At 51.1% G+C, this 12,109-nt stretch overlaps 1 protein-coding gene across 1 annotated transcript in view; it reads right to left on the bottom strand.

Annotated features, from left to right (window-relative positions):
* GRIK3 (glutamate ionotropic receptor kainate type subunit 3) overlaps positions 1-12,109 on the bottom strand; it is a 238,139-nt gene that overhangs the window by 39,353 nt on the left and 186,677 nt on the right. Inside the window, exon 10 of the mRNA XM_033227086.1 lies at positions 5,309-5,512. Coding sequence (XP_033082977.1) covers positions 5,309-5,512 — 204 coding nt within the window. The remainder of the gene's footprint in view (positions 1-5,308; positions 5,513-12,109) is intronic.

The raw sequence follows: 12,109 nt of genomic DNA, 5'->3' as shown, positions 1-12,109 counted from the left end.
CATCAGGTGCTCCCCATTGGTAAGAAGAATCACACAGGGAAATGGGCACTTCTAGCTGTGCCAGTCTCCCTGGTCTGCATTCAATGTTACTGGGAAGCAGAGGGGATGTGTGGGTGGTGCAACTTCTCCATAGGAAAGTGTACGATATGTTAAGGCTACCCGTGATGACTCCTTGTCTCCATTGTGTTCCATACTTCATCTTGGTCCAGCCCCATCTATGAGGCAGGGAACACGTCTTATCTGGCCATCCATACTGCAGTGAGATGTAACAACTTAGAGAAAAGAATGAATTTCCTGAGGCCTGCAGAGCTTTTATGCATCCCCATTAGCCTCCCTCCTGCTCTGATGCAGGGGGCTAGGAGAGCAGCCAGAACAGAATCCTGGGTCTCCGAGGGTGAAATTTGAGAACAGGAGCACTCAAGGACCCTGCTGGGGCTGACCTTGTACCCCCAGGAGGTCACGCTTGTGCCAACTCCTGGATGCTCATTCCTCATCTCCCTTGACCTCCTTGTGGCCAGTGACCCTACCCTCTTTCTAGTAGCCTTTCCTCCTTGGGCCTCCTTCACCTCACGCTCTCCTGATTCTCTTCCTTCCCCTCCAGCCTTGCCAGCCTAGGCATCTTGTGGCTTCCACCCTTTCATCTGTGCCATTCAGGGTCCCACCTCAGGTCCTTATCTCTGCTCTCCCTGAGCAACTCTCGTCTTCACCTCCCAGGCTCCCTGAAGAATGTGCTGATGACTCCTAGGGCTCAGCCTCCAGCCCTGCTCCTTCCTCCAAGTGCCCAGCCACAGAGTCAGTCATCTACGAGGACCCCAATCCCAACACATCCCAAATGGGTCTATGTTTCCCAAATCCTCAAATTTCTCCAGGGGGCTTTTGATGTGAGCAGGACACCATCACCTCCTTAACTGTCCTAGTAGAATTCTACACCCTGTCCGTGATGCCTCCCTTATCCCCGCCTCGTCCATCCAAGCAATCGCCAGCCTCATCGGTTCCACCTGCTTGTCTGCTGGCTGTGCATCAACTTCCCTCCTTTCCTAGAGCAGCACTCTAAGTGAGGCCACCATGCTCGCCCTGTTCGGGTCCCAGCAATGGCCTTCATACTGGCTCAGGTTTGGCCCAGCAGCAGAGTGACCTTCCTCCAGTGCCAAGTTGATGTCACTCCCTGGCTCCGATTCAGTGGGTTCAAATTCTCCATAGCCCTTGGGATTAAAGTCCAGTTCTTTGGTTCAGCACCTGAGACTCTTCAAGGCCTGCCTCTTTCCCCCTTTTTAGGCAGCAGCCCTCCTCTTGGCTCCAGGCTCTCCACTCTAGGGGTTCTGCCTCCGCACTCTCCAAGTGGGCTCCTGGGCACCTGGTGCCAGGACACAGAAGCTCTGGATGGCAGATGGGGACTCCCAGTGTCAGAAAGGGCCAATGCCCCAAGTAAAGTAAGAAGGTGGCACCTTGGTGGGTGCCTCAGTTCCCTATGCGTCTGATCAATGTGAGTCAGCTCCTCGAGGCTCCCTGTTTGGATCCAGTGGGGGTAAGGTCTAGGTCCTGGACTACTGTGGCCTGGCAGGAAGACCATGGGTGAGGGGCCACCCTCCCACCGCCATCACATTGAATCTTGGACACACTTTAGATAGGGAGGCTGTCCCTGGAAGGAACAGTGATGAGAGGGACAGCTTCTGTGTACTGAGCATTTACTGAGCACCGGGAACTCGGCGAAGCATTTTGGTGCCATATCTCATTAAATCTTCCCACCAATGCCGGGCAGGAGGCTCTTTTATTATCCCCATTTCATAGATATGGAAATGGAGGCCAGAGAAATGGAATAACTTTCCCTCTGTCAGCTGAAATGTGCTGGACCCAGAATTTGAACCCATTTCGGTTAGATTCCAGAGTCATCAAAACACGTGGGAATAATTTAAGGCACGGATGTGAGTAGAAGATTTTCGAAAGAGGAAACAGACAAGCAGGCAGTAAATATAGAGAGAGCAAAATTTGGAAGAAAGATGGGGGATGGAGGGAATAATCACTGCTCTGTCTGATCGTGTTTGTTGCCCTTATAGCTCAAGGCGACTTGGGGCAGGCAAGTGTGTCAGCAGGAGGCGATGCATCCTCTAGCTACCCCATCCTTCTCTGCAACCCTTGGAAGACCATGTGGCATGGGACGGAGGCGAGCAGGGAGTAGCCAGGATGGGCTTTTTAAGTCCTGCTGGTCAGAGACTCCACCCAAGGCCTCCAAATGGGCCCCGGGGGGCAGATACTTACAAAGGTGGGCATTCATCATCTTTACGCCTACATTCAGATCCCTAATAAGGAAGTAATAATATTGCCAAGCCTTTACCATGCTTTCTATGGGCTAGGGAGAAGACTAATTATCTGACGACACTAATAAATGGTTATGATGTTATTAAAAATGGCACCAAGCTAGGATTAATAGGCTCATCAATTGTAGGGAATCGGGCTTAACAAGGTCTCCTGCATGTCCCGTCTGGCCTATAACCCTGATGAATATTGGGCTGCCCAAAGCACTGCCGGGCTGCTTGGAGGCCGTGGACGACACTCCCTCCTTTTCCCAGCTGAGGGTCAGCTTAGGGAGGTCAGGCTGATGCTGGGGTTCTCTGATCATATTCCCTTGCAAACAGTTCTTCAAAGCTCTGGGGCCCCTGGAGATGTTGTGAGTGGTGAGGGTGGTCCAGCCCTGCTCACCTCTGCACACAGCCTCCACCTTCCGCGTGATCCTCCTTCCCCTTGCCCAGCTTGCCTCTGCAAATGACAGCCTCAGAGCCTACCTGGAGCCCCAGACTCCAAGTCCCACTCATAAACGCAGGGGAGTGGATAAGATGGAGATGCCTCTGGGACCTGCTGACTAATTTCCATAATAATTATAGTTATTACTAATAACGGTGACAACACCACTCCCTTCCGTTTATATTGAATTCTACAATCTAGAAGCTGCTTCCCCACCAGTTGTCTCCTCTGAGGCTCACAACAAGCTGTGAAGGACATGGGGCAGGTATTATTACTCTCACTGTCAGGTTAGGAAAGTGCAGCTCAGGGAGATAAGGGGACTTCCTGAAGCCTCCTCCCCAGCCTCCAAGGAATAGTTATGAGGATAAAAATAAAAATAATAATAGTAAATACTGACATGGTGCTGACTATGTAATACACTATATTAACTTAGTCCTCCCAATAATCTTACAAAGTAGGTCCTATCAATATCATTTCTCTTTTACAGATGCAGAAACTGAGACACAGAGACGTTAAGAAACATCCAGGAAGGCACAGCTAGTAAGTGGAAGAGTCTGAATCAAACCTGGCTCAAGTTCATGCTCTTGACCATTTAGGTCTCCTATTAGACTTGCACAGGGGCCCAATTTGCTGGGGACTAGGAAATGACTCCATTGGGCCAGGCTCCAGCCTTCATGCCTTGAGCTCCAGCCCCTCCCTACTTATGACCTCCAAGGTCTCTGCAGGGCAACTCCTCTCAGACAGAGGCAAGGGGGCTTAACTGAAGTCCCCGATGCTGCCTGCTCCCATCCTGGAGAGGTGAAGTCATAATAAACCTTTGGCTGGTGCTCTGTGAGTTGTGAAGATCTCTGCATGAACCTTCCTCTGTCCTGCCCCTGGGGTCAGGATGGTTCTTTGTAGAAGCTGGAACACAGGGCTACAAGGCAAGGAGCCTCCAAATTCTGGCTCCACCACTTCATCTCTCTCTGCCTCAGTCTCTCCATCTGTAAAATGGGTGTTAATAACAGTACCTGCCTCACTGGGCTGTTAGAAGGATAAATGGGAGAAGGAATCTAAGGGGTCCAGTATGGATCAGGTCCTTGAATTCAGCAGCAACTCCTTGATAGAAAATGCTGCAGTCAAGTTGAGGGCCCTGAGCTGGAAGGCAGGTCACGTTTATTGTGTGCCAGGTAAGCCTGTGGAAATGGTGCCTTATTAATTCCTTGAACAACCACAGGAGCTATGGTAGTTGCTAATTACTCCTATTTCAGGCAGGGCATGTTGGCTTATGCCTGTAATCTCAGCACTTTGGGAGGTCAAGGCAGGAGGATTACTTGAGGCCAGGAGTTTGAGAACAGTCTGGACAATAAAGTGAGACCCTATTCTCCACCAAAAAAAAAAAAAAAAAAAAAAAAGCGAGGTGCTGTGCCTTGTGCCTGTAGTCCCAGCTACTCAGGAGGCTGAGGCAGTAGGATCACTTGAGTCCAGGAGTATGAGGCTGCAGTGAGCTGTGATGGCACCACTGCACTCCAGCTTGGGTGATTCTGTCTCTAACAACAACAACAACAACAACAACAACAACAACAACAACAATTACTTCTATTTTAGAAATAAAGAAATTGAGGCTTAGTGATATTGATGAACTTACCCGGTCACACAACAAAACTGAGGCTTGAACCCAGACCTGCTGGGCCACAGCCTGGGCATCTGAGAATTATAGTGTGTTTGCTCACAGCATCTTACCAGGGTCCCTCTTACTGAACTTACTCTGGGCCCAGTCTTGTGCCACTATGACAACGATCACGTGAGGAAGGGGTATTAACATGCCCAATTTACAGATGGGGAAATTGCTCAGACAGGTGGAGCGACTTGACCCTGTTCACAAAGCTAATGAGGAAGAACTGGGACTCGAGCCTAGGACCTCCTGATTCCTCCCTTGCAGGGGTGTCCCCAGCCTGTGACTTCTCCCTCTTTCTCCCAATGTCCCAAGAAGCCCAGGACCCCCACCCCCCACCCCTGCCTGCTTGGTCTCCCAGCTGTCTTCAGTCTACTCCTGATCCCAGGCAGAGGAAGAGGCTAACTCCTTTGTGCTTCCAGCCCGGCCCTGCTCATCCCTTCTTCCCAGCTCTCAGCTTCCTGGACTCCCACTAGACCCAGAGTTACTCAACGCAGTGACAGGTTTCTCTCTGCATCCCAGAATTTGGTGAAGTGTCTCGTGTGGGTGCCTTGCCCCATAGCTGGGACGTCCTCTGGTGGCTTTTAAAGGAGCAGAGGATACCAAGAAGCTGCAGGCCTCCAGAGCTAGTTCATCAAAGATGCCAGTGGGGCTGGCTCTGAATCAGATGGGTGCCAGTGCATCTTTGTGTGTATGGAGGCGAATGGCGTTGGGAGCATGAGCCAGGCAGCCCACAAGAGCTGGGGTGCACTTCTTCAGCTGAGGCTCCCCAGTCCTCAAGGTCATAGCATTCATCTCCATCACTCCTGTCCCCAGGGCCTTCCTCTGCCAGGCTGCCCAGCCCTGTGGTGCAGACAGCGCTTGACTGAGCCTCCCTGGGGTCCTGCGCCCTCCCGTGCTCCCATCCATGCTTACGTGGTCGATGAGCTCCTTGACCATGCCGTTCCACTGGCCCTTGTCGTCCTGCGCCCCGTACTTGCCATCCTCCACAAGCCGGATCTCGTAGGAGAAACCAAGGATGTGGGCTAGCTCCTTTAGCAGGTCGATGCAGTAGCCCTCGAACCGGTCGTTCCCATACAGCGTCCTGTCTGACTTCCGAAACATGACAAAGGGCTCCTCCTGCAGAGACAGATGGGCAGAGAGTGACAAAGACTGAGCGGGTAGGGCGGAGGCAGGCTTGCACTGGAGAGTCAGGGCTAGGACCTCTGCTTATGTTTTTATAAACCACTTAGAGTGGCTTAGATAAAGGGCCCATGAAGTCAAGAGCGGGAAAGCACACGTCCTGAGAGTCAGCTGGGGGCCTCACAAACGGCTACCTGGTACGGGGTGGGAGCTCAGTAGGCACTTCCTGATTTAACTGCCCAGTGGTTACAGAGCTGGTGAGCGGTGGAGCAGGGCTTTGAACTGGAGACTGATCCCAAAGCCCATGGTCTGTTTGCTGCACTAGTAATAGAGGCCAGGGTTCTCAGTGTGTGGTCCCTGTACCCGCAGCATCAGCATCACTCGGGAACTCGTTAGAAACACACATTCTCAGGCCCCACCCCAGACCTAACTGAACTAGAAACTCTGGGGAGAGCCCAGCGATCCGTGTTTCCATCCTTCCAGGGAATTCTGACGTCCACTCAAGTCTGAGGACGCTGCTGTAGAAAGCCCTTCAGAAAGCCGTCTGCTCTAACTTCTCTTCCAACTCCAATTTAAAAGATTAGATTTACACGCTGCCGGATGCTGTTCTCTCTTTCCAAGAACCTCCTCACGCCCCTATGTTAGGATCCCAGGGGAATGATTACTGGTAACAGGGACAGCTCATTGGTATGTGGCTGTGCCGGGCACTGGTCAATTAGCAAATGAGTTTATGCCCATGGGGGGCACAGAGTCCAGCAGAGCCCCAGAACTCAGCAGACAGGAGCTGGTATCGCCTCATTTCACCTTAATGTCAGCCCTCTGGGGTGGGTATGAATAATCCCATTTTATAGATACAGAAAGTGAAGTTCATGAGGATATGTGACTTGTGCAAGCCCCCCTAGCTGTCAGGGAGAGAAGATCCGAATTCAGGTTAGTGTGATTCCAGAGTACAAGTTCTGTGTCTGAGGCCCTGAGACCTACGGTGCCCCTCCCTTGGGAGCAGGTGATCCCTAGGAAGATGCTTGTGCATCAAAGATGCCTGTCCCATGCCAGACACCCCATCATCCACCCCCACCACCCACCACAGGCTTCTTCCTTTCTGGGTGATGGGGAGCCTGGGACAGGATTTGACCAGAGCATGACTTTGTCTGATTTCTCATTTAGAAACAAACCCCTGGCAACCCTGCAAAGAATAACTGGGAGAAGAGGCAGAAGGGCCAGTGGAGAGAGGCAATCCACTTCATCCAGTCGAGACACGCAGCGTGAGCAACCGTGGGCTCTGATGCAGCAAGGTCCCCGAATCCAGGTCAACACGCAAGTCCACGCTTCTGCCAGCACCGTCTATCCGGCTTCACTCACAAAGCCCCATCCTGCGTCCGTGATGGATGCGCTGAATTCCCAGAAAATTCAACACAATTGAGTTCCTACTCTGCACCAGGCACTGATTTAAACTCTTTGTCACAGACTGTTTGATTTAAGCCTCACTAGCTTGCAAGATAGTAACACTGTTCCCATGTGATAGATGAGGAAAATTAGGCTCAGAGAAGCTCAGTAAGTTGCCCAAAATCACACAGGAGCTGGACTACAGAGATGGGATCCAGTTCCAATCCTTCTCAGTCACCTGCACCACTGTTTGGCTTGGCTCTCCTGTCTGTTCCCTGGGGTCAGATCTTCCGGAGTTAATCTGCTTTTCCAGATCCCCAAATCAGGTAAAGGGCTGCCATCCTAGAGCCTGTTCCTGGACAACTCCAGTCTTCTTCTGACTCACCTGAACCTCCTTCCTTCGCCCCCGTCCTGTTCCTGCCTATAGCTCCTAGGCCTCTTTCTGTCAGCCAAACGTCCCCAGACCCGCCTCAGCACCCCATGTAACGGAATGCCTCAAGTCTTTAGTGACTGTATGACCACAGTTAGCTGACAGAAATGCATGGAAACCAGTAAGCTCATGTCCACATGCCCAGATTAAGGCACATGCTTAACTATGGAGGTGCCTCACCCTTCTATCAACTGGCAGGGTCATTCCCTTGACCTCATAAACCCCTCGGTGGGATGGGCAGTGGAAGGCCCGGTGAAGACCCTCGTCAGAGGTCCTAGGAGCAGATGCTCACCAGCAGCCTCCTGCCAGGCTCCCGCTGTGGCGGCAGGCTTGAGTCTTTGGCCCTCTCTCCCAGCAGTGCTACTTCTCTAGATCCCATCCTGATCCGTGCTTGATCCACTGGAACTTTTCAACAGTCCTTTGGGATGCTTCAGGGAAAGAGTTGGTGGGGGTGGGGCAGTCTCTGAATCTCCAAGTGATTCCCGACTATCCAGGGATTCTGAGAAAACCACTTCCCAGTCTAACTGGGTAGGAAGCTGGACCCTCGGCTAGGTGCCATGCTTAATCACAGTGCCTCTCTCACTCGCCTTCCAACCAAGTAGGCAGCTCAACAAGGTTGGAGAAGAGTCCAGGTGGGGCCTGGGAAAAGTGCTGAGGCTGGAGGAAGGAGGACATTGGCTGGTTCACGCATTGCCTTCATGCAGATTCATCTCTGGGCAAAACTCCTGCATCCTGGCATGGGGCCTGGCGAGCAGGGTCTTTTGGTTGATGCTCTTGTGCAATGGACAAGTTGCACCACTGCACCTGGTGGCCCTGACTTTAGCTGATGAAAAGAATTAGAGAGAAGGTACCATCTTTCCCAGAGGATCCACCAACCACACATAGAATCCTAGGCAAAATTCATCTCCTTCTGTAAAATGGGGAAAACAATAGAACCTGCCTTACAAGGTTGTTGTGAGGATAAAATGACTCAGTCTATGAAAAGCACTCAGAATAGTGCCTGGCAACTGTTAGCTGCCATTATTATTATTATTATTAATCATCATCATCCTTATCTTTTTCTTGTATGCTATTTGGCCGGTTACTGCAATGACCTTTGCAGCCTAGAGGCCACGCCCAGTGTCATCAAAGGTTAAAACTCATGGCTGATAGTGGAAAACCATTTCAGGAAAGGTCCCTGAAACAGCTCACTTCCTGACCCTGTCTTCACGCCCCTCCCTGGCCTGATCCTCTAAAATTAGCACTTCATTTGTGAAGTCACCACAGCCCCAGAATCTATACATCTCCATATAAATACGCTGCCTTCAGAGCAGCTGTAAAATGCCATTAATTTCAGGAAGTGCTTTGCGGATGGCATACATATTTAACAGCCAAAGCCCAGAGCATTAAAATGGTGCTCGCCTTAGTAATGTGTCTCTAGACCTGCAACATTTCCTAGGGGGTAATTCTGAACTCCGCCAACTACTTATTCATGGACTATTTCACAATTTATTACTGGAAATGTCCAGACAGCCAATTCACAAGCTCTCTCGGCTGCTAATCGATTGCTCAGTGAAGGTGCCCTCAATTTCATAACTTCACGCTCTCCTATTGCTCTGGGAGAACAGCCGTAGGAACAGGGGTAATATTTCTCTTCAACAAGTCACAGAAAACAGGGGTCCAGAAAAATAACCGTTTCTGACTTACCATTGCCAGGGCTCTTGGTCCGGTTTCTCTCTGATCACTTACCCCAGCGTGCAAGCCAGGCCTAGCGCTAAGCCTCTCCCAGTGACAGGCCCATGGAGTTGGAAGAGGGAGACTTGGGGGTTATCCCCAATTCAGGAAGGATCCAGGGGTTAGCTACCTGATACCTGGGTTCTGAAGCTCCCTTCTGACAGGTAATATCAGCCCACAGTCACACATGCACGCATAAGTATACACAATGTCCTTGGCACAAATGCACCACATTTTCAGATGTCCTGTCTGCCTAACCCTTCTCAGACACAGAGGCCAAGGACATTGGACCTGAGGTCTTGGCTTCAGCCTGTTAGAACCAGCACATAGTATCAGGAGTCATGTTCTCCCAGCAGGAGGGGCCTAGAATGGTTCCCAGCCTGGGATAGTTCTCCCAGCCCACATTCCAGCCCCAGCTTTTTCCCCTCTCCTGCTGCTGGGTGCCGAGTGTTGGGCTTTCCTGGCAGGCAGTTGAGCCTATGTGGGTCACGATGTGCACACGGCACAAATTCACCCATCAGTTAGTATCTAGATACCCGTGTGTAGCTGGTCCCACACCCACCCACACACCCGCAAGCATGCCCACACCGTGGCTCACATCGGCAGCCAAACGAATCTTGAACCTTCAAAAGCTGGGCCCCGAAGAGTGGGCCGGGTGTGTTTTCTCAGTGTGTGAGCTGAGGTTTGGGCAGATGAATTTTTCATGAGCTCGTGGAAGAGTGGAACCAGAACAGAGGCTGGGGCCGGGCGGCGAGAGGGTGGGGGAGGGCAGGCATCCAGGCTCCTGCTGCTGCTGTTTCGATCTCAGGAATGGGGAACGCTGCCAGTCGCTCTGAGGGGCCAGAAAGGGCAGTGCCAGGGCTCTGTCCATCTGTCTATCCAGGGTAAGGTATCTTTAGCACCTAATGCTGGGAGTTCAAGAGAGGGGAGAATAGCAGGTAGGTTTGGGGGCAGCTCACACAGAGCTGCTGCTTTCTGCCACACCAGATTGCTGGAAAAGAAAGGGGAGGAGAAACTCCCCCTCATCAGGGGTCTTGGATCCAGTCCCTGTTCCCTAGAGGCAGAGCAGTTTGATGTTGTGTACTGGTACCTTGGGACCTGCCTGTCACTCAAAGTGCTGTTGCCCTGACAACATCCTCCCAGACAGGCTGGGGCTGTGCTCTCAGCAGGAGGTGCTGGCCCTACATTCAGGCTGCCAAGCATGGGGCTGGATTTTCAGCCACAGGGACTGGGGCTGGGCCAGGCTGGGCCACTCCCTGTCACCTTTTAGTTGTCCCAGAGAGCCCAAGCCTGAGAGCATTCCCTAGGGCTCCAAGACATGCAGACCATGCTGAGCCTTTTGGGAATATTCTCTGGAGCATCTGCAGCAACTCTAGTTTCAGGGGGCCCTAGACCAGTCCTTGCATGGGAGCGAACATCTCTTCTCTCCCAGGAGACTCCGAGGACACTTCCGGCTAGACAGATTTTCTTGGAGGACCATGTAAAGACTGTGTCACATCCTCTGTCCCCATTAGGGATACTCCAGAGGTCATTCCCTCCATTCCCCTGCCTCCAGGAAGAGTAGGCTTCTCTCACTGCCCCATAGGGAGAAGCACACCTCACCCTCCAATGATCTCTGGACACTGGGGATGGAGAGAGCTGAATCATCAGTCGCCCCCAGGCCATGTGAGTATTTGATACTACATCATGGGGTTAAGATGGTCAGTGGCCCCATCCATGGGTGGCGGGATATCTGCTTCAGGAGCTGAGACCATGGCCAAGGTAGAAGGTGAGGTGGTGGTTGATCTGGAGTTCTATATCTCAGTAGGAGACTAGAGCTATGAGGAACCCATGAGGCTGCAAACCCTAATGCCTCCAAGGGCCAGCTGAGAAGCACAACTATAAGAAGCAGCCCAGTGTAAACAAATAGGGAGGGCTGGGGGCAGAGTGAGGGACTATGGTGAGCCAGGGAATGGCCATGAACCTGGAAAGCATTCAGAGGCAAATTAAGTTTGTAACAGAACAGCCTGTGTTAGAGATCACCCCTGTGGCCATGGGCAGGGGTCTTTGGTGAAGTTCAGGGCTCTGCCTGTGGACAGAAGTGGAGGTTTTCTCAAGATCTCTCACTCTGCATGCTATATTCAAGCTGAGTTCACTGGGGACTGGATTTGTAATCAATAATAATGAATAACAATAGCAGCTGTCACTTAGCACTCCGTGCCACTTTATTAATCATTCATCCTCTGAACTCCACGAAGTAGGTACGACTATTATCACCTCCCTTTTTCAGGTGGAGAAACTGAGGCACAGGGCAGGTAAGCAATTTCTCAGGTTCATAAGGCAAATCAACATCAAAGCCAGGACTCCTCCCCAAAGGTCTATGTTTTTGATCATCAAACTGTTCTTTCCTCAGGTCCTGGTGGCACTGCATGTCCCAAAGAGCTGCTGGGGTTGTGTCTGCCCAGATGCCTTGCAGCTGAAAGGCTGTGGGACAGATGGAGCTGTGACCAGGCTACAGGCCAAGACAGGTTCTCTCCTTTCCTAGCCCTGGGGTTCCTAGGAACCAGCAGGATACTGGGAATGCAGCCTCTGGGGATTCAGTGAGCACAGCAGGTCAGGGATCTTTGCAAGAAGCTGCAAGTATTGACAGAGAAGCTGTAAGTACTCACAGGTCAAGAGCATGGGGTGTCTCCTGGATTCTGCCTCTGCTTATGTAACAAAAATCCCCTGTGTCTCTGCAGAAGGGTTTTATGCCCTTGAAATCAGGCTCCTGCCATTTTAATAAAATTTAACCCCATGGTCTTTCAAGGTGCTTATATTTTGTATCCTTTTGGTATATTATCTTTAGCTTGCCTCTTACTGTTCAGAGTATTGTTTTGTGACTGAATCACCTTAGCTCATTTAATCATCTCTCTTCCTAATCTCCGAAATCATCCTAGTTTTACCTTTTTTTAATCTTGCCTTGTGAAAAGTGTTTTATTTATATCTCACATTTTATGCAGCTCTGCTTTTAATCTTTTACCACCTTTTTATTATTTTATTTTTATCCTTTTATATTTTAGCTTTGTCACACTTTTATCCTTTCGCTT

This window comes from Trachypithecus francoisi, unplaced genomic scaffold, assembly GCF_009764315.1.
Source record: "Trachypithecus francoisi isolate TF-2019V2 unplaced genomic scaffold, Tfra_2.0 Lachesis_group12, whole genome shotgun sequence".
Lineage (NCBI taxonomy): Eukaryota > Metazoa > Chordata > Mammalia > Primates > Cercopithecidae > Trachypithecus > Trachypithecus francoisi.
Note: the sequence above shows the minus strand (reverse complement) of the source record. Positions and strands in the feature narration are given on the sequence as shown.